The sequence below is a fragment of the Haliaeetus leucocephalus genome, unplaced genomic scaffold, assembly GCF_000737465.1.
Source record: "Haliaeetus leucocephalus isolate CR32 unplaced genomic scaffold, Haliaeetus_leucocephalus-4.0 Scaffold273, whole genome shotgun sequence".
In the NCBI taxonomy this organism is placed as follows: Eukaryota; Metazoa; Chordata; class Aves; order Accipitriformes; family Accipitridae; genus Haliaeetus; species Haliaeetus leucocephalus.
In genome coordinates this window covers 9547334-9574853 of record NW_010972709.1, presented here as the reverse complement: position 1 = coordinate 9574853, position 27520 = coordinate 9547334, and the positions used below count along the sequence as shown (strand labels likewise).

General features: G+C 51.0%; 1 protein-coding gene across 1 annotated transcript; it reads right to left on the bottom strand.

Annotated features, from left to right (window-relative positions):
* Positions 1-7445: 7445 nt before the first annotated feature.
* B4GALT5 (UDP-Gal:betaGlcNAc beta 1,4- galactosyltransferase, polypeptide 5) lies at positions 7446-27389 on the bottom strand. Its single transcript, XM_010569788.1, has 9 exons — positions 27275-27389; positions 18531-18665; positions 14045-14158; positions 13100-13224; positions 12293-12409; positions 11318-11505; positions 10965-11087; positions 10347-10448; positions 7446-7783 (listed from the first exon to the last, which is right to left on the bottom strand). Exons 1-9 carry the CDS (start codon positions 27387-27389, stop codon positions 7636-7638), a joined length of 1167 nt encoding a protein of 388 aa, XP_010568090.1. The 3' UTR covers positions 7446-7635.
* Positions 27390-27520: the final 131 nt, after the last annotated feature.

Sequence of the window (27520 nt, the reverse complement as noted above, 5' to 3'; positions counted from 1 at the left end):
GTGCGCCAGAGCGGGTGGCCCGGGGCGAGGGGACAAGGTCAGGCTGTGGTAGGGCTCTGGCCCATCGCCCAGCTCCCATCTGGGACAGGGTGGGACCTGTGGGCACAGCTCCTCATCCAGGTGGAAGCACTAATTGCTCTCCCCATGGGTGCTCAGCACCTATTTTGGGTTGTACTGAAGCACCTGCCTCATTTGCAGCCTGTTGAAAGAAGCTCCTGTCGCTGGCATCCGGAAGGGGCTGCAGCTGGGTAAGGGGGCTTGGGGGCTGCTCTCCTCCTCCTCCTCCTCCTCCTCCTCCTCCTCCTCCCCACAGGCTGGTTTGAGGCTGAGCTGCATCTCTACAGCTATTCCTTTTTACCTCATCCCAGGGTACCAGACCGTCTGAGTAACGGAGGCTTGGTCAGGAGGGCAGCAGATGCTGCCACCCTGTGCGTGCTCCATAGCTGGACGTGCAGCCCCCTTCTGCAGAATACATGGTTGCTTTCACTGGTAATGAACGCCTCTGGCAGGGAAGCGGGGAGAGCGACTTGGCAGGGACTCAGGCAAGAAAGCTGACCTGTGTTCAAGTAACCTCCCCAGCCGCTCCTCCCAGCCAGAGAGCTCCGAGTTCCACCTGTGCCTAGTGCCAGACAGAATTATTGGCTGTTGAGCTGCTGTAAATCCTGACCCTGGCTCGTTTGACCCCCCTCTAAATGGGCTCCAAACCCCAACAGAAATAAGCTCTGTTAAAGACAACGTATTCCGTCCCCCCTCTGCCCTGGGGCTGGCTGCCAGGGGCTGTGGCATCTCCAGGCCATTCAGTCACCTACGAAAAGTTTCCAGCTACAGAAGCAGCTCTGAATTATGAATGAATTTGCTTTGTCAAACGAAGGTGTCTGCTCAGGCTCAGGGATTAGGTCTCAGCCATGTGCTGGAGACAGTTATTGGTATCAAAGCCCCCAGCATACACGTGCTCTGTGATGGATCCCAGGCCATTGCCCCGATAACACGATTAGCTGTTTTAATGCAATCAGAGGGGCAGGAGCGCCAGGGTGAGAGTGGGGAGGCAGGAGCCTGGGTGCGTGGGAGTGATTCCTGGGCAGCACAAGGTTGGCTGCATCACGCCCCCCATCCCAGGTCCCCAGCCTGTCTCATGAGCAAATGCGGATTGCAGCAGGGCCGAGATGTGGCCGCACCGACTGTACTGAGGCCATTTGTTTTACTCTGACGCTCCTGGGGAGGCACTGCCCATCCCTGACACCTCCCAGGGCAGAGCAAGGGAGGAGGGAGGATTTGCCTGGTCCCGCCGGCAGGTCATGGGGCACCACCGCCACTCACGTTGACCCCAGAGCAAGGCACTTATTGCAAGGTGACTCGCAGCTTTTTGGTGGAGGAGAGCATTCCTGTTCGCTGGGAACCTGCCGCACCGGTGAGCAGGCAGTCCCAGTGATGTGGGTGATTGTGCAAGAGAGTCGCGAATGTGCCACCGCACTCATGGCCTTTGGAAACTGCCCTGCTGCCTGCCATCCCTGTGGCTCGAGACGACGCTTAAGGAGCCGATTTCTCAACTGGATGTCCAGGCATCCCATAGTTCTCCCTGGCTGAGCAGCTCCGCCTGTTTGGCCCAGACACTGTGGCCCAACCACCCACCCACTCATCCTGTGTCCCCACCAGCGCCGGAGGGGGTGGCATCTGCTGCGTCAACGGGAGTAAAGGACCAGCCCGAGTCCCTGCCGCTCACAGCGGAGTGTTTGCTCTTGCTTCACCCAGGTGACACCGGGTGAGTTACTGTTTTTTCCTCTTTTTGCTGTTTTCTTATCCAAAAGCAATTTGGCAGGCACACAGCGCTGTCAGCAGTACTGGAGAGCCTGGGAGCCGTGATATGGACCAGTGCCCGTGGCCCTGCTCATCGCTCCCCAGACAGCGCAGCCTGCAGGCCCAGGTGAACGTTACCGAGCCCTGGCCTGACTCCCTCCGGCACCCAAGGGCAGTGCCCGGGGCTGGGGTCTCTCTTCTCTCCTTGGGGAGCACAGGAGGGGGCTGGCACAGCCCAGGGGGTGCCCAAAATCCCTGGAGGGATGTCACTGAGGGACCTTGCCCCGGTGGCTGCTGCTGGGGGCACAGCAGGGTGCTGGGTGGGCACAGGCAGGGTGGCCAGTTGGCAAAGGGAGCACCCGGGGCAGTGGGAGACGAGATGCTAAGGGCAGGCAGCAGCGCAGCAGACATCCCCATAGGGCTAAGCTATTGGTAGATTGTGGGAGAGGAGTGGGGGCTGCTGGCAGCCCTTGGCTGCGTACCTGGGAGAGTCTTTCAGAGGAAACGGGTTTCTTGGAAAGTCCTGCCCAGCAGGATTTACTAAGGGCAGCTGCCTGACAGCTGCAGTTAATCCTCCACGACCCACCACTCCTGCTCGGCACTCGCCTCGCCTCTTGACTACCAAGAGCCCTTCTTAAATAACAGTCAATATTGTCACACCGCTGGCCCGAGGGAAGAATAAATATCCAGGGACACCTTGCCCTTCCCATGGGGACTGTGTCTGGAGCAGCAAACCCCGGGCTCGGGGGCCAGTGGGACCCTCTGGCCATGCCCAGTGGAGGGTCAGCATTCCCCTGCAGGGAATTATGAATGAATTTCCCCCTGCGGGGGTAGAGGTGCCAACCCGAGAGCCACAGCACGTCAGCAGGAACCTCTGGCATGGCTGGTGACTCACAGCAGTGCCTCTCAACCCACCCACTCCCAGGAGGAAATTAGTAACCCTAAAGAGGGGGGGAAATTGCTGCAACTAGAAACTTTTAACCTAAAAACAGCTACCTAGTGCTGGAGGAGCCTCTGAAGCCCTACTGAGGGTTCACCGAGCGTATCACCGCATGCAGCAGCCCTGCTAATACCGGGGGACATGCCAATGCCACATGCCAGCAGTAGAGCTGTGCCACAGGCTGCTGGGCAGACAGCCTGGCCCCATCCTGCCAGGGCAGATGCTGTCAGCACTCACCAGCCCCATTCACGTACAACTGGAGTAACTCATCTCCACCTGCCTGACAAGAGGGGCCACATCTTTTTCATACTCCTGTCTTTGGTTACATAGGCACAGCCACCCCTGGTCCGGTCCCTATAAAGAGCCATATCTGTCAGGAAAAGGTTATGCTGCATGAATATTTGGGGGAAAAAGTCATCACATTTTTTGTGGTATTTATCAGATGTTCAGAAAAGGCAGAGCAGGTGCTCCAAAGGGAAAGGAGTAGATGCAAAGTATCATTAGCCTTGCACTTCCACCTCGTGGTCATTGCAGCGCAAGGGACCAGTGCCCCTGCCTCTCCCCAGCCCGTGTCGGTGCCCATGCTCACACCTCCCAGCCCACTGGGGCTGGGCAGTGCCAAAAAAAATACACGTGAACGGGACATGTATGAACAGCCCCAACCTTCTGTCCAGCCTTTCCACCAGCTCCTGAGCAGAGCATCCCCCTGGGCAGGGTCTCAGGGCTGCTCCGGGCAGGCAGGGATACCCCACAGCTGCATGTGCTCCAGCTGCCAGCCCAGGCCATCCTGGGCAGATTTGTTGTGCCACACGGAAATGAAAGAGGGAAAGAAGTGGGAAAAAACACCCTGCTTCGATGGTTGGGGGTTTTTTTATGCACTCTGCAGAAAAGCTCGAGGATTTTGCAAGCACAGAAGGCTGAGCTATTTTCCAGCCTGAGCAGGGAATGCTCTCCCCCGCAGGCGTGGGCTGCTCTAGAGGAAAGCCTCCCTCTGCAGCTACTGGTTTGCAGCAGTGGCCGTGCTGGAGCTGCACTGCCATGCCAGTCCCTGACAGGGCTCCTCTTGGCACCCTGCCGGCACAGCCCACGCAAAAGGGGGTTTGCTCCCAGCTCTTCTTTTTGCAGCTGGCTCCGGTGAGGGGGACCCACGCACACACCCCGGACATGGGCTAGAGGCTTCCCTGCCCTTCTCATTTTTCCTGTGTAAGGGCAACCCCAAATTTCTACGTGCGCCTCCATCTCCTCCAGCCCCTGCCCAGCCCAGCCCCCACAGGCGTGATGCAGGCAATGAACCCCTTACAGCTGGGCGATCCATGGAGGAACACAGCCATAGGGATCCCCCCAAACTGAGGTCAGGGACTCCCACTAGAGCACAGCCAGGAGCGAGAGGCTCCCACCCTTGCTCCTGCAAGCCCAGGGGGATGCAAGGCCGTCATCCCCGGGTGGGTGGCAGCAGCTGGAAGGAGCCTGCCACCCTGCAGGCTCCAGCCGAACACCGTGGGTGGGAGGAAGCTTCCCAGAAGATGGAGAGCTAAATAAAGGCAAGGCCTGGAACAACCCAGGGCTGCCAGCTATTTATTCTAGCATGCCTGTATGCTGCATGAAAGATATTTTAAAGCTGCTGCAAGGAAGCTTGTCTGTCTGCCTGGGTTTGTTGATCAAAAAATCTAATTACTAACCCTCATCACCGTCATTTCCGAGCCCTGCACCAGCTTCAGCCAAGTATCTTCCTAAACCCACCTGCCCGAAAGCAGCCAGCCCCTCCATCAGTACTACACTGAAGCAAATGCTTGGAAAAAAGGCTTTAGCATATACACAGTAGTAAAAGCTCAGGGAGCATCCCTATCCTACACTCAATTTTACTTCTGGCCAGCCCTAATGAGAAGTTTCTAATCAGCCTTCAGCATCCAGGGCTCACCCTTTGCCACTCATTAACTCTCATAAGCACTTACCGCTCTGGGCTTACAGATCTCACCTCCTATTAAAAAAAAAAAAAGCACATGCCAACCTCATATAAAAAAGCAACCACTGCAGTCTTTGTTCTTGAATATGTATTTTTTACTGAAAAAATCATTCATAAATTAACAAATACAAAAATGTACAAACACATGGGTAAATAAATGTAATGACACAAAGGATTGCTTTGCTGAGAAGTGTGTGTGTGTTTTAAAACACTAGTCTTCAGTGCAAAAATGTCCCCCTGGCACCTCTTAAAAACATAACAGTAAGCTCAAAAGCCATGATGATGGAAATCTACTTTAAAGTTTAAAGCCACTTCTGATGGTGAGCAACCCAAAGCACGTGGCTGTTGCTCAGATAGTACCTCCCTTAAAGAAGCAGAGCTTTACAGATAATTAACTGTCAATAAATAGTTTTGCATTTAAAAAAAATCAGCATCAAACAGGACCTGCCCTCCAGCAGGGCGGACTAACGGTGTTGACATGGAAGGGGCGAACAAGTGGCCTTGTTGAATTTCAGCTGCCAGAATATGTACAGGTTCTCCTTAATATGAGAATTTTTACACCATAACAGCACATGCGCTTGACAGTATGTTTTTAACAGTTACATTTACTATACAGTATTTGACATAGCTGCTAAGATTAACAGTGCACATTTTCAGATATTCCACATTTTAAAAAGGGAAAAAAATTTCAACGTGATTAGAACAAAGGAACTATGAAGAGGGGTGCTGCTGGGGGGGGGGGGGGGGGCGTGGACCCTTTTGTGCCAACCATAGAGTGCATTTCTGAACAGAGGTAACGACTTTTTGTTCAACACAAGGTGCGATGGGTGTCAGGTACACATCGAAGGCTGAGGATCCCGACTAAGGTAGTTTAACACCTACTCACACACACATGCATGATTCCTGGGGTAGTGAACTTGGACTAGTTGAAATACATTCCTTGTTTGAAGCACCATTAAACAAAGACAGATTTCTAGCAAGGTCTCAAGATGAAAGAAAAGAGGGGCAGGGCAACACAGGTTCAGCATCTGAAAAGGGTCCACACGAATTAGAGATCGAGATACAGAAGCAAAAGTCTTTATTGCTATATGCGCCGTAAAAAGCAAATCCTCACCTCTGCCTATAAATAACCCAGTTGAATCCCCTTGGAAAGCGAGTTTAAAGCACATGTAAGTTCAACGACTTTAAACCTAAGTTACAAACTTATCAGCGCTTTTCAAGGGCAGGCTCGCTGTCCTCTCATACCGGCCGATAAGATCTACACAAGAACTCGTGTTTTCTAAACTAACGTTTTCTGGATACAGGTTAGGAATGCCCTGGGCAGTCACACCCACAACAGATGTGTATGGGGATCATATGTCCACGGAACCAAGAAAACAATGTAAACCATGAGAAGTTAAGGAAACTGAAGGCAAACAACGCAATAAAAAGAAAGTTAAAGTACTTCAGAGGTTAAGTACCCACCATTGTTATGTATAAATACAAATTAAAAAGCAACCCCCAATGTATTTATTTTTAAGTCGGAGTAAAAGTGACTGTGTTGGTGCTGCGTAAGGACTGGATTGAGTGTCAGTGGGGAGGAGAGCCCAGCGCCCAGCCTGCCCACAGCAGCTGTGGGGAAGGGGCACTCCAGTTTGGATGGGGTGTTGGACCAAGCTCTCTGGTTCCCAGTCCTCATGTTTTCATGAGCTTGATTCACGCGTCCTTCATTTCTCTCACTAACCTGTGACAACCTGCCCCACCAGCTGTGCCTGTGCAAGTGCTGCCAAGTGCCAACGGTGATAATGAAGTGCACTACCCGGCTCTGACAACACTTCAGTGTGCTGCTAGATTTACACAATAAATACAACTAAAACAACCTCCCAAACTGTACCATCACATTATAGGAGTGACGGCAGGGTGCTGCCGGTGCAGGGCGGGCTTGGTGCGGCCAGCTGCCCCATCCCAAGGGCAGCACGTGGGCAGGACTGATGCGAGTTCTTGAGCAATCTGCCAAGCTCACGCTTGTCATCAGTGGGATAGAGAGCAACAGGAAAGGGATTTTATTCCATATGGCTTTTGGATTCATTTGCACATCATGTTGCAAAAGTGACAGAAAGGGGAGTTTTTTCATAAATATTCCCATTTCCTCACTCTCCCTGGAAAATGCCACCCCTGTGGTTCCTGGAATGAGCGATGATACAGCTGTATTTCTCAACCACTACATTGGAAAGTTCAGGGCCCTGTCCCACAGACATTCCTGCATATGCACAGCTTAAATCATGCAAGCAGTCTCACTGGCTTAAAAGGGAACACCTTGCACAAGTACAGTGATGCACACACAAGTGTTTACAGAATTCAGGACTAAAATGAGTGACTGTATGTAAACGTCTAGCTTGGACTTGAGCCATAGGAGAAAAATAAAAAGGGGCAATTTACACAGCATATTTACACTTACACTTCTTTAAGAAGCGAATCTGTTGTATATACTTCAAGCAGGTCATTTAAAAAACTGCACAGACATAGAAGAACGGTATCAGAAGTCATTTGATCTCCCACCAGGGCAGTTGCCGACTGAATCGCTCCCGACGTTCGCCGTCGAGAAGCAAGAGTCCCTCAGCTGAGCTGCTTCCCAGAGGAGAAAGCGCATCCGAGGCGAGTCCCAGTGCCAGAGATTGCTGGAGGAGGAATGTGGAGACAAGAGCAGCAGGTCGAACCATTGTCCTGAAACCCAGAAAGCAAGTGGCAGAAAAAAGAAAGAGACTGCTGAGCTCACTGCACGAGTATCGGGCTGGATTGGTACAGCTAGGGCAATTTGTGCGTGCACTTTCAGCCTTATTCTCCAAAATACTGTGATCCTTCATTAGACAAAGTGTTGCTTGTCCTCGATAACCCTTGGAAAAGAAAGTCTAGCGTGATGCTTTCTTGGTGAAGGGCAGAGCAAAGTTATTTTTTCCTCTTAATATTCGGTCACCAGAGCCAGCTCCGGTGTCAGGTTAACAGTGATGTTCTTATACAAGGCGTCATACGTGACGTTTGGAAAGTAGTTCAAGTTATTGAGGCCGTCCAGGGCTTGCCTTTCTTTCGACTTCCTCAGCAAGGCATACCTGTGCAATGAGAACCAGAGGCCAGAGTCACTTCCACATATCCCACAGAGTTCTGCAAAGTCCTCCCAATGCTACTAAAACACCTTAAATGGTGAGTCCCAGCAGCAGCTACAAAACAAGGAACTTTTGAACACTTAATAAAGATAACCATCACATTTTCTATATTCTATATTGGTAAATATCCCAAACTTTAGAAAATTACAGTCCATCACCTGATGAAGAGCAAAATGCTCTCTGTGCCACCAGCAAGCACTCAGCTGTCAAAAAAACCCTGTAACTCCTGCCTGAAGCCTGCAAGACCCATTCCCAGGAGGCTGTTGAGCTCAGGGGTTCCTGCCAAGCCCTCACCAGTCAAAACATCCCAGAGAAAAGCAGATGATGGGTGGTGTGGTCCTTTCCATTTTTAAGAAACTAGACCACAAAAAAGAGCAGAACTAAATGGTTTTAGTCCGAAGGCTGGGGGATAAGGAAGTAGAACTGTAAAAATGATGGTTTGGGGAAGGAAATGGCAGGTGGTGCACAAAAATAGCCTCAATCAAATTTAGGGGCAGCATGATAAGATCTAACATGTAAGGGTGGGAGGGAAAAAAATGAAATAAGCAGAAACATCTCAGCAGGACAGGACACTGACTTTCTGCCCCACAGTGCTGGGGGCCTGGCAGCACCAGGGTGAGTGGGAGCTGAGCTGAGACCTGGGGACAGAAAAAACACGAGGGAAGGGACGTGCTGGGAGGAAGATGCTGGGTGAGAGCAAAGAGAAAAGGGCCAAAGCTGGTTTCAAAGAGGTCACAGCATCAGAACATGGGCAGGACACTTAGTGTCTTGACAAACACTTTCCTTCTCCACAGTGAGAAGTGTTGGGTCCCCCTGCTCCCTGCTTGGGTGGGAGAAGCAGCAGGGCTTTCAGATAGCAGCAGTTAGTACTTGCCTGTGGGTAAATGCAGAGCAGAGGGAAGCAGAGGCAGGACACAGAGCAAATCTATTGCTAAGCCTCGCCTAGGCTGGAGTCAGGCTCCAGACACAGCAGTGGAGGCAGGAGCGCTCAGCAGCACAGGTACCAGCCTCACTGGGGTGAACCACTGCCTTGCCCGTCTTCACTGCAGATCCCCCCCCCCCGCACCCCTGACCCACAGCTCCTGCTGACAGTGAACCAGGGCTCCTGGCTGGGGCCAGGAGGAGACCAGGGAAGCATTAGGAACAAGAGCTCAATCCCACTGCACTGCCAGCCTTCCACACTTCAAGGGTTTAACTAAATATGGCTTTTGAAGCCAAAACCAACTTTTTTTTTCAAGAATGGAACAAAAGAAGCATCTCTTACTGGCTGCATTCTGTCTGGCAGGTTAATGAAAGCTAGAGCTAAAGATGGCATAACCTCAAACGGAAACTCCCCCAAAAATCAGTCTTCTGTAAAAAGAGGACCAGCAGATAGCTCAAATGGTATCTGCAACATAAACCCTCCTTACTGCCTTTTCTGCCAGCAGTGGCCAGGAGCCCTTCTGCAGAACAGAGCTTGCACTGTCCAGCAGCTCATCACTTATAAGTGTTAATTCCTGCAGTTGTTTGTGAAAAAGGTATTTCTCCAGTTTTCTGTTGCATAGTTTTCAGAGGACTCAAACTCCACCAAGGTCCCCAGGCAAAAGCATTCAACCAACCTTCGTACTCTCTGACACAACCCTGGCTCCTGGACAGCTCCAGGGAGAATTTAGCTTTTTGAGAAAAAAAAAAAAGACAAAATGTTCATGCAGTACTTGTGCTCCTTAGGTACAGGGCACAGTTACTGCTCGTGATGGATTTCCAAAGTCTCACAAAAGAACAAACCCTGAATTCAGGGGCTCTGTACACTCACCCTAGTTTGGGACCAAGAGGCAAGAACAGAAGAATGGAGAGGGGTGAGCTGCTCCATCTCAGTGCTGTGGTGGTGGAAGTGTGCTGGAGCTGTTGCCATCTCCTTGTTTGCACATACCGTCACAGGATGAAACCAGTGCTAGTATCACTCTCCGACTCAAACCGCTCAACACTGTCCACTACCAAAGAACAACACCGCAGGGGGACGTTGCTTTTGCAACAGCAACTGCCTTCATAGTGCAAACCCAGGGTGTTGCTACTGGACTTTGTTAGTGTTCCCAGGGATACCTGATGCTTCAGCAGCCACACATCGGGAGAGTCCCTGCTGTCTTTTGCAGGCTGAGCAATGCCTCCTTCAACACTTAGATCAGGCTCTTCTAGAAACACAGAAGCTTCTCTGACATCTGGCATTAGCCACCCCTTTTGGAACATCCCCCTGGAGACACAGTACAGGCCCCCAGCCTGCTGCACTGACAACCCTCTCTTTTGGGTGGCATCCAAGCAGCTACAACCACAAAGCAAGGACCCCTTATCATAGGGATGCAGGGTATAAAACATAGGGATGGAGGAATTCAGGCAGTGCTCTGCCTCCATCTCCCCACAGTTAGTTTCCTTCATGAGTTAAGGCTGTTACTGCCCTCAGAAAGCTGCATGGAGCCTTGTACATGGTACAGACTTGTAAAGAGCTTTGGAATTCTTAAAAAAAAAAATTACTTGCCTTCCTAGGAACTGCACTTCTCCCCGATGATGGTGGGGAATTGATTTGTATTTCCCTGTGTCTCCTTCTGGTCGAGTCACTGAGTAGCCTGCGTACTGCACTCTGCATTAGAAAGGGAAGAAATAAAATAAACAAAAAAAATTTCAATTACTGCATTTGCTGTGCTGTCAGCACTTGCCAGGGCTGCCCAGTTAGTTCGCTTGGGGCTCCGACAGCAGCTTTGCCTTTCCACCCAGCAGATAAGCTATGCAAACCTACCCACTCCAGCCTGGGCTCTGGGCACGTCACACAGCATTTGGCACCTCAAGGCTTCAGCTCAGCCGAGACCAGTTTGAGCTCAGCAGCATGCGATATTGCACACAGAGCCAATAATCTCCCAACCAGCACTTCTCTGTTTGCTTTCAACCCATTGCCTGCAAAGGCTGGAGCGGCCCCCATTTCCACTGAGCCACCACAGCCAGGCTGGCTCTTCCCCAGCCCGGGTGAAATGGGCACAGCAAGCCCAGCGCTGGCTGCAGAGGTGACAACACCTCCCCCCCTGCAGCACATGCAAAGCTTGGCTCGCAGAACCACCATCAGAAGCAGAGTTCAGGGATGCTGGCTGAGCTGAGCCCATACCTGTTCCAGAGATCATCGTCTTCGCCGCCCCAGCCCCAGAAGGCATTAGGGAAACCGTTGATCTTCTGAAACTGCTCGACAGTCAGGCCACTCACCCCACCAAAGAACTCATTGTAAGGGAGCCTAAGTGGAGAAAAGGGGTTAAGGCAGAGCCCACCAGCGCTGCAGCTCTCCCACCTGCCATGGGGAAAGCCTGAGCTGTGAGGATGCTTTCTGCTATTTCCCTCTCATGTTCACTTTGCACAAAGCCTGAGAAGCAAATCGAGATTCATCTTCTGCCTTTTAAAAAAAAAAAAAAATCTAACACTGCCTCCTTAGCTATTATGGTAGTGGGGAGGAAGAACAGTGCTTACAGATACATGTACTTATCCAGCTTGGCTGCAAAGTGCCTCGGCATCTGTCCGCACCCATAATAGTTACGGTCATTTTCTGGTATGTGGTCCACATCATGAAAGATGAGACAGTCCCAGTCCAAGTCCTTCATTGCTTCCCGAAAGCCAACATTGAAGAGCATGGCACGGTTAAAGGGTTGGTTTCCAGCCTAGGAGGGAGAAAGTTCCTTCTCAAGGGGAGCCCCATGCAGCTCGTGCTCCACACGTGCATTCTCAGTCTTGTCTAGAAAACTGCGGAGGGCAACCAGCTCCCACATCAGTGCCACAAAAGGAAGTTATGTATTGGAACAGACAGACTGGCAAGATCAGACAAGACTTAAATATTCAATTTACTGTGCAGGAGCAAAAATAAGGATGCTAAAGTCTTACTCAGACACTTAAAAAACAAAACAATTTTCATCAGTCTTTTTAAGATAGAGCTAAATATGGAGGTACATTTACTGGGTAGATGAAGTCAGATAGCTTAAGTGACAGGTTCACATACACATCAAATGACAGTCTTATGTTCTACATTCATGAAAGTCTTCCAGATAGTGCCCAGACAAGAAACGCATAACTCTGCTCAGGCCATTCCTGTGCCTAGGGCACGCTCCCCAGAACTACTAGAGATAAACAAAATAACACAGCATTATTTAAACTGCAATACCTGGTTCAAAGTTGACTTTTTTTAAAGCCTTGAATCTCTACTTTATTTTTTAGATAAAAACAGTCATTTTGGAGCACATGTCTTAGCTGTGCCACTTTTAGGCAGAATAGGGGAACCTACACATTGCAACGTGAACCCTAAACCTGCCAAAGGTTAAATGGTGTCATCTGGCAGGTAAACTCCTTGGGACACAGCAGAGAGCTACACTTGCAGCTTTGGCAGACACACTTTGAGCGCAGCACATCCATGCCCCAGCGGCTGCCACCCCAACCACCCCAGGGCTCACTCACTTGTTCCACAACATAAAAGGCGAACTGTAAACGTTGCCGCTGCAGCATGGGAATAAGGTGTCTGAAGAGGACAGGAAGATGCTCGTATCTATTGCGGAATGGGATCAGGATCGCCACCTGACAAGGAGAGGACATGGCTCTTACCGCACTGCACCAGCAGCTCCTGCTACCAACCAACCCCCAGGCTGGGGAGCAGGACTGGCTGGTATGGCATTATAGGAGGAAGAGCACCAAACATGGTGTCTCAGCTCTCCCACGTAGGGCTAAAACCCTTCCAACACACACAATGTGGATTTCGTATTTACTTTTTGGGGAATTGTTGCTTTGGGGAAATTCAACGTAACCTCGAGCAGGAGGGAGACCCACAGCCCCCCTCCACTGATTCTGCCCAGCGCTGGGGACAGCAGGAGTGGGGCCAGGCAACTGCTACCACACTGCCCTAAGCCATCTCCCTCTGGGGATGGGAGTCCCCAGCAGTGCCACCTTGCCTCTCTGGGTCACATCCTACCCCAGACAGGGCTGTGGGGGGCTCAGCAGTGGGGAAGCAGGCAGGCGAGCTCACTGCCCGACTCCTTAGCAGTCCCTGCAGAAACTCAGAGCTGACTCAAGCATCACTAAAACGGCCCTCGAGTTCAGCATTTCTTCCCCAGACGCTGCAGCCCCACACTTTGGAGATCCTTATATTCATTACTCTGGAGCTGCAGCACATCAGAAACGTTCCCGTTAATGTCTTCCCACCACCCGCCTGGGACTCTCCATCCCCCCACACTCGGCAAAGGACACAGGGCTGCCCAGCTCCCCGGTTACCTTCCAGCGAGGCAGGCAGTCGCTCGGCTTCCAGTGGCCTCCCAGCTTGATGGAAGGGTCTTTTGCGAAGAACTGGTGGATATCCTCCATTGTAATCTCGCTCATATTTACATCAATGGGGCCCTCTGCGGAGGCAGTGGGGAGAAGCAGAAGAGCGGGTCAGGAACTGCTGTGGTCCTGGGGCAGCTCGGGGCAGTGTTCTGCTGCATCCCTGCCCACTGTCCCCAGTGCTGCACACAGGCAGTCCTTTCTTTTCCCCAAACACCAACAAAACTGATTAAGAAACACTGCTGGCATGACTTGTAACACCTCCATCTCCTCAGCAGCTGGGCTCAGTTCAGCCTTTGTGGCCACTGTGGGATGCGGCTCTCCATCAGACACCCACACGATCTGGGGCACCCCTCTATTCCTCTACACAGGTTTCCAGCAGACACAAAACCCCACACCTCAGCAGAGAGCTGTTTCCCCCTTTTAGGAAACACTTACCCCCCAAAGCCCAATTTTCCACTGCCCAATTTTCTTTGGTGGAAGCACTTCTCCCTGCTGCAGCTCCCTTGGCGGGGGGGGGCCAGCCTGTCTCCCACACCAGCCCCTGCCCAGCTGTACCCAGCACAGCTCGGGGCTGGGACCCACCACTTCCTTCCCCTGGAAAAGGGCTGGCCGAGCCTTTTCACCGGCTCCCAGCACACAATCCCGCTTTTGTTTGTGTTTGCCAAGCGATGGGCTCCTGCTTCAGCAGGGAGACATGCCTCCAACATAGAAGGGATTAAGTTGTGTGAGTGGGTAAACAATGATTTCCCAGGAGGCGATGAACAGCACTCCCATTCATCCCCAGGTGCCTGGCAGGGAAAGGTGCAATGCCGGTGAGCCAGGGAACACCACAATGTGCCCTCCAAAGCCATGGGGAGGAGGAGAGGGGCACGGGGCCATCGGGATGCTACTCACTCATAGAAGGGAGCCTCTGAGGACAGGTGTGGTTGGGGAAGTAGGTAAAGTCTTCAGGAAGAAACGTTGTGGCTTGCAGAAAGGTGTCATTGTGGTTTAGATCAAGAGGATAATCTGGGGAATGGGAAAAAAAAAAGGAGAAAGAAAAGTTTACAGTTGAGCTGCAGGTCTTTGTTGTTTCCAGCCACCTCCCAGTGCCACTGAGACCAGACTCCAAAGCCACCCATGGCTGAGGATGTCCCAAACAGGATGGGGGTGTCCCCATGCGGCATGAGCCGTAGACTTGCAACCCAGCTGGGTGCTCATCCCCATCCTGGGGCAGGTGGCCGCAGAAGCCCTGGCTGCCTTCAACAACGCCACACCAAAGAAACCTTCACGTTTTCCAGCCAAAGGAAGAATTTTGAGTGGCACCTTTAGGTATCACAAACAGCTCAAAGCAAAGGAGCACATGGCGCTTGGAAGGAAAAGCTACTTAGCACTTTGTTCTTGAAGGACCACAGCACAGCAAGAGGGGCCATGCTCCGCCAGCGGGTCCTTTCCTAATGGGCTCAGAGGGGGAAGTCCCCAGGCGGGTCCCAATGCCAGCAAGGATTGCCAGTGCAGCAGCCTGCAAAGGGAAGTCCTGCTTCTTGTCCTCCTTGAAGGATCAATAAAAACTATCACGTTACATGCAGCCTTTCCTCTAGTTTGCATCATGCAAGAGCAGAGGAGCCCCCATGCCCCAACAGTCACAGCAGTGCCCACCACAGCTCATTTCTCCAGCCGCCCCCATTCCCCTGCACCCTTTTACCTCCTGGGTAAAACCCCTCCAGCCTGCTACACCTGTAAAAACCTCCTTAAAACATCTACATAACCATGCACTTCTGCTTTCTACAGTAAAGTCATCTTCAGCCAAGCATGACCTTTATTTTAGGCACTAGAAAAAGTTCCCTGCCTGTAGTAAGGCATCAGCTGCTACAGGAAGATGCTGCCTCTCCACTTTCTCCGAGCATCAAATGTTTAGCAGAGGGTTGGCCTTTTGGTCCCAGAGCACCAGCACCAACCTTACACCCTAGAGGTCCTGGAAAGTGGCCATTTAGGGCTGAGCCACCCAGTCCCATCGCAGGCAGCTCCCAGGACTACCAGGACAAGGAGGAGGTCTCATCCTTTCCAATTACCTTATGCATGGGCATTCCTGCAGGTTAGCTGCAGAAGCACGCCATGGAGCTGACATTCACCATGCTGATTCAAAGCAAGAGCAGCCCTGATTTCTTATGAGCATAGTACAAACCAGCTGGTGTTCAGGCACCCAGGGACAAAAGAAGGTCTAGTGTCCCACCTTCCACCCCCCAAAAACTGCCCAAGCAGCTCTGCAAAGCCTTGGACACAAAGGTTGCAGGTGATCCATCAGCAAAGTCAATTTACAGTAAGTAGCCAGATTTAAGTTATTTTACTGAACCCAGTATGAAATTCAGATTTTTTTTTAACCAGCAGCTATAACCTTTCAAATTAAGTATACATTTAGTTGCAAGAACATATTGATTGCAAAAAAGGTTTCACACATCTTATCCTAAGAGCAATTTAATAAACCCAGAATTACAGCGTAGCAAAGTGAATGAATCTGCTAAGATTAAGAGTTAAGAATTTAAGTCATATTTAAGGATAGGGACATTTAAGTAATTGCATAGGCACAGTATATTCTGCATAGCAGAAAGGCTGCATCTAATAACCACATTAATGATATATCAAGAAAAAATAATCTAGTGACAATTTAATCTTTCAGAGCAAAGCAGGGAGGGTTGCCTTTACCTACAAGGTCAAACTCTTTCATTTAAATCAATTGGGACAAGTCATTGGTGGCCTGATATTTCAGCTTGCTTTATTGTGCTAGTACCTACCATCACATCATTAATACTGTTTACCTGCCCAAATAAGTGGTACTCAAACTATCTCAGACTCAAGACGGACCTGTAAACAGAACCTAAGGACTTTTCAAGTATGATAGATATTATTTTGGATGTTCAATACTGCTCTAAATTTTGATAACCAGATTCCCATTAAACTCCTATCACCAGAGTGCACACTTAATACTTAGTCCAGCTGACAATGCATAGTGAAGCTCAACTCCCCTTTGCACGAAGTGCTGCCTGTTTTGCTTGCAGAAGCACAGAATGGAGCCTTCTTGGCTCACCAAACAGGAAACCTGTTATCGCATCTATTAGCAAATGCTGAAAAAGTTATAAATTACTTCCCCATTTTAATACAACACAAAAAAAGCTAAGGGCAAAGAATAAATGCAGATGGATGGGGACAAACACACTGTGCTTGCAGCAGACCACCCTGTGCTTGGTGACCTTGCTGTTCAAGGTGGGAGATTGCATTTTTTAAGGAATTTGCCCAGAAATTAAAGCCCCAGATCCCAGGAGAACACACACAAGACAGCACTGCACAAAGAACTGCTGCCCTCCCAGCCCCTTGCTGGGGCATGTGATGTGTGGGAGAGGCTGCAGCTCAGAAAGCATCAGCAGCCTCCTACTTCCCAGCGCTCCCATGCAGCTGGAGCAGGGGCAACCAGAGAGGGGTCACAGGGTCTTCTACTACCCCAAATTAGTTTGTGACCTGTGCCAGCTCACCCCCCAGCAGCAGCATCCCTGCCCCTGCTCTGCCTGCCTCTCCTGGGAAGAGGGGAGGGGATGCAGGACGCGACACCCATTGCTGCCTGCGGGATAGGACAGGGACAGGAGAGCCCGGGAGCTGCTCCCAGCAGCTCTGAGTCACAACTGGGACAGTCAAGGCCTTTGCTGGGTCCCTCCTTGCAGCTGCGTGAGGTGGGTTTGCTGTCCTGGCCATCACACTGATGCAGCAGTGTGGGGAGGATGCACTAACCAGGCAGTGCCACCCACCCAGATCTCACCAAGGTGCCCAAAAACAGAGTCGAGGAGGGAAGATACTGATCCCAGCGTTAATATAATCCTTGCGGCCACAGCACCACACGCCTTCCAGATGCCACTGCCATCCGTCATGCATCTGCTTTGACCTGCCTGCCAGCGAAGGTCGCCCAAGGACGGTGCACAGCACTTGCATATGTTAAAAGCACCCTTGCGGACAGAGGTCTTGGGGCAGGAGGGGTATCGACCCACGCCTGCGGAGCTGGGATGGACTTGATGCCCGAGCAAAGCCAGTTATTTTGGTAGCAGCACTACCGGTATTGCCGATGCTAAAGCGATAACCATTTCCCTTGTCTGCTGCAGGAGCGCGCAGCAGATTTTCGGAGGGCTCAGAGCCCTGGGAGCAAGGATCGCAGCGGGACAGAGGCTTGCATCGCCACAAGCAGCAGCGGATCCATTCCTCTCCGGGGATCAGCTACTTCCTCACCCTGCGTCTGCTTTACTCGATGTTTCCAGTCTTAAAAATAGCCTGGGCTGGCAGCCCTGGCCAGCTTTGGTGGGGAGAGGAGGTGACCTGGGGCATCAATCTCTTGTGCAAGTTGCTAATTCCCCTCCCATGCCCATTCCCGGTCAGAGTATAGCCAAACTGGTGGCCGCACCACCCGCTCCTCAGCGGGCTGGGAGGCAAGGACACAGCTTGTATTTTTTATTAATAAGGAAATAATCTTGCCTTGTAAAACGATCAGCCCCCGCTGATGAACCCTTGCAGAGGAGCCGAGCGGAGCTCCCCAGCACCGCTGCAGCCCGAGGCCAACCACACCAGCGTGAGGCACCAGTGACATGTCAAGAGGGAAGGTACATGCTCGGTGTCACACCAGCCCAAAGGCAACGCCTCATCCTGGCTCACACACAGCCACGTGCGTTTATGCTTCGCTGTACCATATTTACACCAAAACTTGCAACCCTGTTATCAGCTTTATATTATGGATGATGAACAGCCTGGGAGTGGGAGCCTGTGACTCTGCTGCCTGCGTTCTGCCCAAAGTTCAATATATTATTTGTGGCAGATCTCCAGCCAAGTCATCTCAGTTCATCCTTGCATGGGAAGAGTGAAGCTTATGAGCACAGGCTCCTCCACGTGCACAGAGCCAGGGCTCTGCGCACACATGTGCCTGGGAAGTCATTTTTTTTAAATATGAAACCTGATCCTTGCACTGAATTTGAAAGCATTTACTCTCACACTGGTTGAAGCTAAGAAGTTGAATTCCTGGAAAGCAAAAAGGTTTTTGGCTCAACATCCCATCATTTGAGACCTTTCATGATTTTCACCCCTTATAAAAGTTTGAAGCATTTGAGTTTTTTATATATATAAAAAAAGAATATAATTTTGATATATATAGTGTACATATATACGCAGTAATTCTATATATAATAACGTATTTTATGTTATACATAATATTATTTATATATATAAAAAGTAGAAAGAAGCCAATTAATCAGTGTTCCCACCCTGCATTTACCAGCATAAATTAATTCCTTCAAGCGAGAGTGGTTCAGGTCAACTCAATTTCCAATGGAAATGGAACCCTTGATCAAAATGACAATTATTCAAGAAATACCTGAGTCGTTCACACTGCTGTTCCTCTTGGCATAGGCACTGCGGACGACCTGCTCGTACACCTGAGCTCCTATTGTTCGCATGTTTTCACGAATCATGATGCCTTGGGCTTGCATCATGAAGAGGTAGGTGTTCACTGCAAGGGAGAAAAAAAAAAAAGGAATATTTCCATGAGCACCAGCTTTTGTGGGAAAGAGAAATAGGAGTCTTTTGGAACCATTCCCAGCCTTCTGCTTGGTTTCAGCTCCCTCCTGCCAGGAGGATCCCTGGGTCACACGTGCCTCAGTTGCCCGACAGGAGCTGGGAAGGGCACAGAGTCGGGAAGCGGAGGCGTAAGGCACGTTTGGAGATCTGGCTTGTTAATACAGGGGGAGCGCACCCAGCTAGACCTGACAATGCAGACTGTAATGCAGCATTGCAGCTTAAACAACAGTACCTTTTGCTGCTTAAGTAGGGAGTTTTAATTAGGAAATATCACTGTAACAGGAAACCAAGCTGCATACCTGGAGAAGGGCATTTGTTCCTAGACTGCACCACCAAAGGTTGACACTTGCTTGGCAGAGGTACCTCAGTGGGCACCACAAAAAAAAAATCCCACTGCCAGTCTCTGAGCCCACCGGCAATCCGTACATCCCAGAACAGGCAGCATTTTGCAGCACAAGCCCCCTGGGTCCTCAGGGCCAGCCCCCCCCAGCCACGTTTCTTCCCCCTTCCCCTTTCCCACTGACCCCGTGCCCTGGCACTGCTCAGGCTGAGCCTGCTTAGGTTTTGGTTTAAGCTGACACCTGGCGCTGGCAGGGACGAGCCCCAAAGCAAAAAGCAGCGGGCACAGCCCCGCGTCACCAGCAGTGCCCGCAGGACGGCCACCCGTGGGGACGGCAGGACAGCCACCATGCATGCCACAGCACCCCTCTGCATTGCAGTGCCAGCCACGGACAGCCCCTCTACAGCTAAGTTTTAAGCTTAAGAATGAAGGGGGGGGAAAAAAAAAAAATCTTTATTTGAAAATGTGGAGGAGGGGAGATCTAGAAGGCCAGTTCTGCACTAGTAATTAAAAAAAACAGGTCAAAAGACACTCCAGGAAGGATGAAGAGGGCACCAGGCCAAGGAAACAACAGAGACCCTGCATAGAGGGGGGCAGTAACTGATGAAATGTCACCAGGAAACGTCCATAACTGTTTGTTTTCTACAGCAGCATATCACAAGCTGTAATAGCTCAAAACTAGCAGCTGCCAGTGCCAGGAAGGTACAGTCATCGCTGCAGTGACCAGGAGCACAGATAAGATAGGGCACCCCGGAGACGGCACTGCTATTGGAAAGCAAGGGTGTTCCCCCCCCCGCCCCCCCGCCCTGCTTTCCCCTTTCACACTCACAGATCAAGTCAGCCTCCAGAAAGGCTGCCCAGATGCATTTCCCAATCCCAACCATATTTCGTTTTCACCCAACCGAGTAAATATTTGAAAGTGCAATGGAGCCCCGCACCATGCCCTGAGCTCCCAATGCCATGCCTGGGGCTGCCTGTGCCCAGCCTGTCTCCAAGCCATGGGAAATCATCAGATTTTCAGCAAGATGGGGGTCAGCTGCATTAAGAGCTTGGCAACCAAATGGCTTGAAATGCAATTTTAAATGCCCATTTCCAGCCCCTCCCTTCCCATACATGTACCCTTTGTGGTGCAGCCAGCAATGGCACGTTAAGCCAGCGGTTACACCAGCAACAAGCGGGAGCTGCCTCAGCCAAAGCTGCACCCAAACCCTCTTTGCTCACCCACCTCTTCAGGGCCAGCTCTGCCACCCAGAGCAACCGCCCGGTCGGTTAGTGACAGCTACAAAATAAACGTGTGCTCTGGTGCAGTTTCTTGGCAAGATACTCCTGTTGCAATGACAATGAGAGGCAGCAAGGGCTGCTCCTGCTCAGAAAGACAGGGAATTCGCTCTAACAGATCCCCAGGGGGATAAGCCTCAAGGAAAAGCTGGCATTTTGATGTGGCACCACAGGCCAAAAACAAACGTAGCTGAAATTCCTCATGCAAAGCCTCACACTCAGCCCAAAACCTTCATATGCTCACATGCATCTCCTACTCAGAGCTCAGCATGAAACCACATCACGTCCCAGCACCAGTGGTCCAGCCCCAGCATCCCTCCCCATCACAGTTCCAGCTTCGCCAGGCAGCTGCCAACCAAGACTTACAGAAATGGGAGTCCCTGGGGAAAAAAAAGATGTTAGCGGAAAGGGGCTATTCAGGATTAGTGGGGGCTATTCAGGGGTTAAGGGTGAATAAGCGAGCAATGCAATCAGGCTGGCATGGCCTTATGATCTAGGGCAGGATGCAGAGGGCAGCTCCAGACCGATCTGTGCATTGGCCTGGCAGAGGACAGGTCTCCCTGATAACCACAGCAAGATCGGAAAGTTGGGCAACTTCTCCTTCAGCTCACCAGCCCACATCCCAGCTCTGTCTCAACTGCAAAGGCGACATACTAAGGGTCGATGCTTGAGGCATACAGCTCCTAAGGACACGTTTATAACATCTTGCCCCAGTGACAGCATCCACCCCAAGCTGCAGGCAGAAGCACCACAAGGCTCTACCAGGAGGCAGCACAAACCAACACATCCAGCAACGCGAACAGCATCCTCCAAAGCCAAGCTGTTGAGGATTTCTTGGCTGGGCAAAAGCATGGGAGCAATCCAGCCTTTAGCTGGGAACGAAGCATAAGTTTACAAAGTGCTGGAGCAGACAAGGACGCTGTGTCCTTGTACACTGGGAAAAAGGAAGATAAGAAGAGCCTGACAAACAACTCCTGGATGCCGAAGAATGAGATAAGTAACTGCTGGACACCTCGTGAAGAAGTTTGCGCAGCCAATAGAGAATAAGATACTGTCGCATGAAACGGGGTATTGTACCAATTAGAGTATTGTGTAAGGCGCGTGGACATAGAAGCTTAGCCAATAATAATGTTGTAGCTAGCGCGTGCTATCACCTTTTTCTATATAAACCCTGTAAAACCCTGTAATAAAGGAGAACGACCATACTCATATTGAGACTCCATCGTTACTCCGGGACCGTCTCCCACTCCGACACACCAAGCAAGCACAGCAGAGCGTGGACTGTAAGGGAGAGTGGCACTGCACAGCCTCACCTCGGCCATCAGCAAATAGTGAGGGTTAGAGACTGCCCAGCTCCCTTTCCAAAAACCCAAAAGGCTAATCAAGAGCCAGGGCGCAGCTCCTCTCCTCTTTGCACGGAGCAAAGGGTAGCTGAAGCCACTCGAGTTGAGATGTTTATCAGGACCAGGCTGTTGATAAGGGAAGCGGGGGCAGCAAGCTTGCACCTTCCAGCTTGCATAGAGTTTGAGTCAGGGGCGAGGCATAACTCACTGATGCCGAACAAATAATTTCGCTTTCTGCTTCATTGTGCCTTCTACGCACCGCATAAAGCGGAACCAGGTTTGGCGAAGCATGAAAGAGCAGGAGAGACAAATCGGCATCCAATCCCTGCTTAATTCGCGGGAGGTTTGTCGGGCGCCGTGAAAGCGCCGTTTGTTCCCGGCTCCCTCGGCGGGCAGACGGAGCAGGGCCTCGCCACGGCCACATGACACGGCTCGCTGGGTCGGACTCGCACGGAGCTGCAGCGGGAATCCTGAACAGACTGTCACTGCAGCCACCATCCCAGGGGAGCGCGAGCGCAAACAACACCAGCTTTGTTTAAGGCAGCAGTTTGCCTTCTCACATATTAACCCCTTTACTCGGAGGATTAAGGAGATACCTGGCCAGAGACGAACTGGGCCATCAACGTGCCACACGCCCAGAACCAAAAACCCCCCGCAACCGTACCGACCCCAGCCCAGGGACGAGAACCCCTTCTCCTGCCCCCAAAATGACCCACCACCGTGAGATAAGCTTCACAAACCCCATGCTTATCCAGAACATGCAATTCATTCCAGTTAGAAAAAATCGGATTTAAAACACATCATTGAAAACATTTCACTCCCCATACCCACACGGTGCTTAAATTGGCTCCATGGGTCCTGGGTCTGGACCAACATTTGGGAATCACTGTACCAAACTCAAACCTCACTCCTCAGTTTACTTCGCTTTTGATGAGCAAATTGGCCACGTGTTAAATGTATTGAGCTTCGCCTGGCTGACCCTAGAGAGCCAAGGGCCGCTGTACCCGAGAGAGCATTTTCCAGAGCCGTGGTGCCAGGACAGCCACCAGCAGAGGAAGGAGATGCTGAGCATCGCTGCCGCTGCGCTCTGCCAGGGGGGGAACGTGCACACACACACTCACAGTGCACTTGGCCTGAACCGGGGTTCAGCCATAAAGCAATTCTCCATGTTGCAAGATATTGCTAATGTAATCACATAGAATGATCTCAGAAATTACATTAGCCTTCTGCCTTTATTCCATTTGAGCATGAAGCACTTCAGACCACATACACGGAGTGATAACAGCCACTGAGCAGCAGGACAAGAACAGGAGAGGGATTATGAGCTGTTGTCAGGGGCAGGGGGTGGGGAGGGTTAGGGAGATGCCTGTTTTCCTACAAATTTCCAGCAAACACTCACTACCCACACAGAACAAGCATAAATTTAAGAATCCGTTCGCCTTAAGATTATTCTTGTTAGTTTGTTTAAAGACAAGTCAACCCCACTGGGATTTAAACACGTGGAAACCAGGGTATCAGACCTATAGCTCGCCACCAGCTGGAGCAGAGGCACACGGCTGCACCCCAGGGCCAGCGCACCCCTGGGGATGCTGCACCCCAACCTCCCTGCTCACAAGCAACAGAGAGGGCAAGTGCTCGTCCAAGCCAGGAATGGATGCAACAACTTCAACCAGGGAGGTAAAGTCCAATTATATAAATGAGCACTGAAGGCTTCCTGTAATCATTTCTCTGTTGGTATTTTCGGAGCACTTCTAATCAAGAAACAGCTGACTCTCTCACGGAAAATTAATATCACCATGATGATATGTACTAGAAGAGGCAGCAGGGTAATTTGCTGCTCGGGAGTTGATTCAGAAGAGGTCTGAGCGTGATCCACACCAGCCAACCGACAAAGGAAGGGGACAGATCTGACACATCTTCCTCCTGACTCCAACACGCTTCCGCCGCCTGCGGAAAGGACCTTCCTCCAGCATCCCCTGACATGAGGGATGGCACGGTACTCCAAGCCCCATGCTGGGAGAGACAGCCGCCAGGGCTGGGGTCAGGAAGAGGGGCCAAGGCGGTTCACGGCAACCCTGCACGCCCACAGCAGTATCAGCACCCGGCATGGTGGCCAGGCTTTCCTGAGGAAGGAGCAGGTCTTCCTCTGCTTTTAGATTTAGGGCTTTCTGTCACATTCAGCATTTTTCCCAATTCATTAGTCCATCAGCACTACAGAAGAACAGAGGGGTTTGTCTGCGAGTTTATCGTGGTCTCACTGCAACGTGCAGCCTTCTCCTGCCGGCACCCGAGGCTCTGGAGCCACTGGACCCCATCCAGCCCCTGCCCTGCCCCAGGAGCACACATCTCAACCAACACAGCCATAAAGCAACACACAACCGGGGAAACTGCCGCTGAACAAACCGCTTTGCCCAACGTTTGGAGCAGGTACGAAGCACCCAGCAGAGCTCACATGATGCCTGCACATGTGAGATGCAACAGAGACTCCGGTGAAGGTCCTGCAGGCAGCAGGGATGGGTGCTCAGGTCAACCCCAGCACCCCGCCAGGGCTGGGAGATCCTGCCCACTGCAAACACCTCCCGTGGGGCCCAGAGACAGCGAAACCAGCAGGGTCATGTCTATGTTAAGCCTTTTGTTAAGCTCTCCCAGCAGATCCCAGCATCAATTCAACTCCATTAGCATTAGCAATACAAAGGGGTTTAATCAAACTAAGCCTCCAAGGAACAGATAGAGAATTACGATAGTCTGAACTTGTAAACAACCTAACTAGGAAACATAGCAGCATCCCATCACTAACAGACCATGAGACCTCTGTCTCTATTAGCCTTCCAGTGGCACCGTATTATTCCCCAGACATAGAGAATGCCAGAACAATTAAGTAAGAGGTTCCTATTACTTTTAGGGAACTTAGTATTAATGCCACCACTATTACTTAGCCCTTTGCCTATAAATAGCACAGGAAGGAATAATCTGATATGTTAAACGGTCTAAGAATTAACAGTGCAGCAGCAGCACTGAGCTGGCAATTACAAACCACCGCTCCCCAAAACTGCCAACTTTGCAGCCTGCACGTGCTTGGAGCAAGCGGGGAAGATGGGAGACTGCAGTGATGCTTGACCAAAACCTGAATATGGGGAATTTGCATCTGAACTGTCTTGGACAAAAATGACCCTGGGGAGGCTTCAGCAAGGGGGAAGAAAATTCAGATTATTCTAATAGTCCCTAAATTTTTAATGTACACATTTAAGATGGCAACTTTCAGTTGCAATCCCACAGCTGGCTGAGCTAAGGTGTTTGTGCAACTCACTGTGAAGAACACTGCGCCGATTTTAGGACACCCAGCAAGAGAAGCAGGATATGCCCTGCACACATGGGAAAATTCAGAAGGCCAAGGGAACTCACGGAGCATTTGCAGCACCAAAGCACCCACAGAAGGAGCCCTGCACCCCAGCAGCAGCCAGGGCTGGTGGTGGGATTGAGCCCCAGGTCATCCAGGCGCAGTCACACACACCAGGGCAGCGAGCAGCCCAGCGCTTGTGGTACCCAGCTCCACACAGACGATGCTGTGGATGGGGAAACCAGAGGACACAGTTTACCTGTGCACCAGGGCAGTAACGCCAAGGACGGCTGTAAGATCACACAGGGCTTTGCAAATCCCAAGAGCAGCTCAACTCCAAGGTCCGCTGCAATTCCTCTTTGTGAGGAAGGGCGTAGCGACATGTGCAGGCTGGAACACAGAGCATAACAAGCATTTGCCCAAGTTAAATATTACCCTTCCTAGCAAGATTCGGACTCTCCTACTTTAATTGCAGCTCAGGAGATGCAATTGCACATGTCTGCATCTCCTGTTTATTTTCTATCCCTCCTCCTTCCTGGCGACGGGCAGCTCTGCCCATCTACAGCCAGCCTGCCCTCCCCATCTCGCCTCCCTTCACCAGGGTCAGCACAAACCCTTCCAAGGAGAAAAAGAGCATCAGCTGCCAGCAGACTTCTCCGCACACAGAGCATAAAAGCACAGCACTCACTGGGCACTTGTGGGCACCGCACAGTTAAATGCGCAATAAAAGGCTCTTCAGCAGTCACAGTGAAATGGTTGCTAACCTCTCTGGGCTGGCAGCACTGGCAGGCTGCTGCTGGCTACCAACAGCAAACATTTACAGTTCAGCATTTGTTCCTTAGGTTCATTAGCAGACAAAGTGGTGGAAATTCCTGCGTCCCAGACACCATCTCGAAGCAGCAGGAATCCTGATGCCTCAGCCCAATGTTCATGTAGGATCAGGATAAGGAAACAGAGGGAAAGCCTTGGTTTAGAAAAAAAATTAAAAAAATAAATAAATAAGAACTAAGCGAATGCTTGGGCAAGCAAGGGAGAGGAAGAACAGGCAGACGCTCCCCAGCGCTGCCCCTGAAGCAGGAGGGCAGGGAAGGACGTGGGCTGCTCAGGACAACCCCTCATCTCCAGGGTCATGGGAATCAGCACGGCTGCAGGACAGAAAGGAAATCCTCTGCTGCAGGCACCCCCCCCCCCCAACCTGAGCATCCTACTCATCAAACAAGCAGCCTTAGGATATGCAGGAAAAAAGGGACATGTGGGCTGGTACTGCCCAGGAAATACATTCAATAGGGAGTTTTCATCGGGGCTGTCCTTCACCAGTTGAAGCAATCTAGAATACAGCCAGACCACAGCAGAGAATAGAAGACAGGTATAGAGAAATTTTAAATTCAAATCCAACATCACATACCATTTAAACAGATTTTGAAATCACTGATTTGTTAGTCTTCCAAATTAGAAGATTAACTATACCCATTGGAGAGTATAAAATTGTCAAGATAAAAAACAACTTAGAGTCATGGATTTACTGACTCAGTTCACACAGTACAAACTGCACTGTCTGAAGCTTTAACACCCTGACTTTGATGAAGGAAAAGAGAACAGGACTGTTGTTTAGGTTATTCCCCCCAAAAAACAAAGACCTGATTTTTCAAGCATGTTTTACGAGTTCAGCATGGCTGAACAAAAAGGCTCATCACATGTACAGCCTCATGTTTGCTGCAACTGAGCAGTTCCAAAGGGGGGTCTGAGATGTTGCTTCTGGTCAGTGGTTTGGCCCTTATACCAGTCTGGACCATCCCAGTTAACATGTATGAAACAATACGCCCTCCCAGTTGTCATGCTTAAATGCAGGCACAGGATTTGTAGTTACAGCATCCAGGACAGCATTCGTTCTTTGCTCAATTCAGCAAGACCCACAGCACATCTTCCACTGCCATTTATGGCTAAAGCATGGTCCAGCTCCTATTTACATCTTCTTTGTCTCCAAAAAAAAAATTACCATGGGAAAGTCCTGCTCCCTGCCTAGCTCGCTCGTGATGCACACATCCCAGGGGACCCACTTCTTGCCATCAGAATGGCGAAACCCAAGGCAGAGATTCTCGTCCCCGTGGTGGGCTTGCCTATGCCAAGCCACTGGCTGCTTCGTGTCTCCCCCCTCAGCAGGGGACACACACCGGTGGGGACACACCACGAACCACCCCACATTGGGGGAAGGCAGGTTGCAGAGTGCAACCCTCAGCCCGTACCAAGGCTTTTACCCTGGTAGTCCCCAAGCACCACATCACAGATGACTACTCCGATCAGCAGGGCAACATCCACCACCAGAAGCCGCAGGCTCTCGTCTGACCTGACATCGGGCATTTCGGATCCTCGCTGGGGCTAAAGAGCCCAGACCCAGCAGGAGCACACAGTGCAATACTGCAGTCAGGACCTGCTAGTGAAAATAAAGTATCCCACAAATTCTTCAGCCCTGAAAGTATAAAGGCTGCTTT

Bases quoted from the DNA above. Each gene is read 5' to 3' on its own strand.
- B4GALT5 (XM_010569788.1), bottom strand. From the start codon at position 27,389: ATGCCCGATGTCAGGTCAGACGAGAGCCTGCGGCTTCTGGTGGTGGAT. The intron at 13,225-14,044 runs GTGAGTAGCATC...CTGCCTCCGCAG, and splicing joins TCAGAGGCTCCCTTCTATGA to AGGGCCCCATTGATGTAAAT. The intron at 7,784-10,346 runs GCAAGTAATTTT...CTCATTGCACAG, and splicing joins GAAGTGCAGTTCCTAGGAAG to GTATGCCTTGCTGAGGAAGT.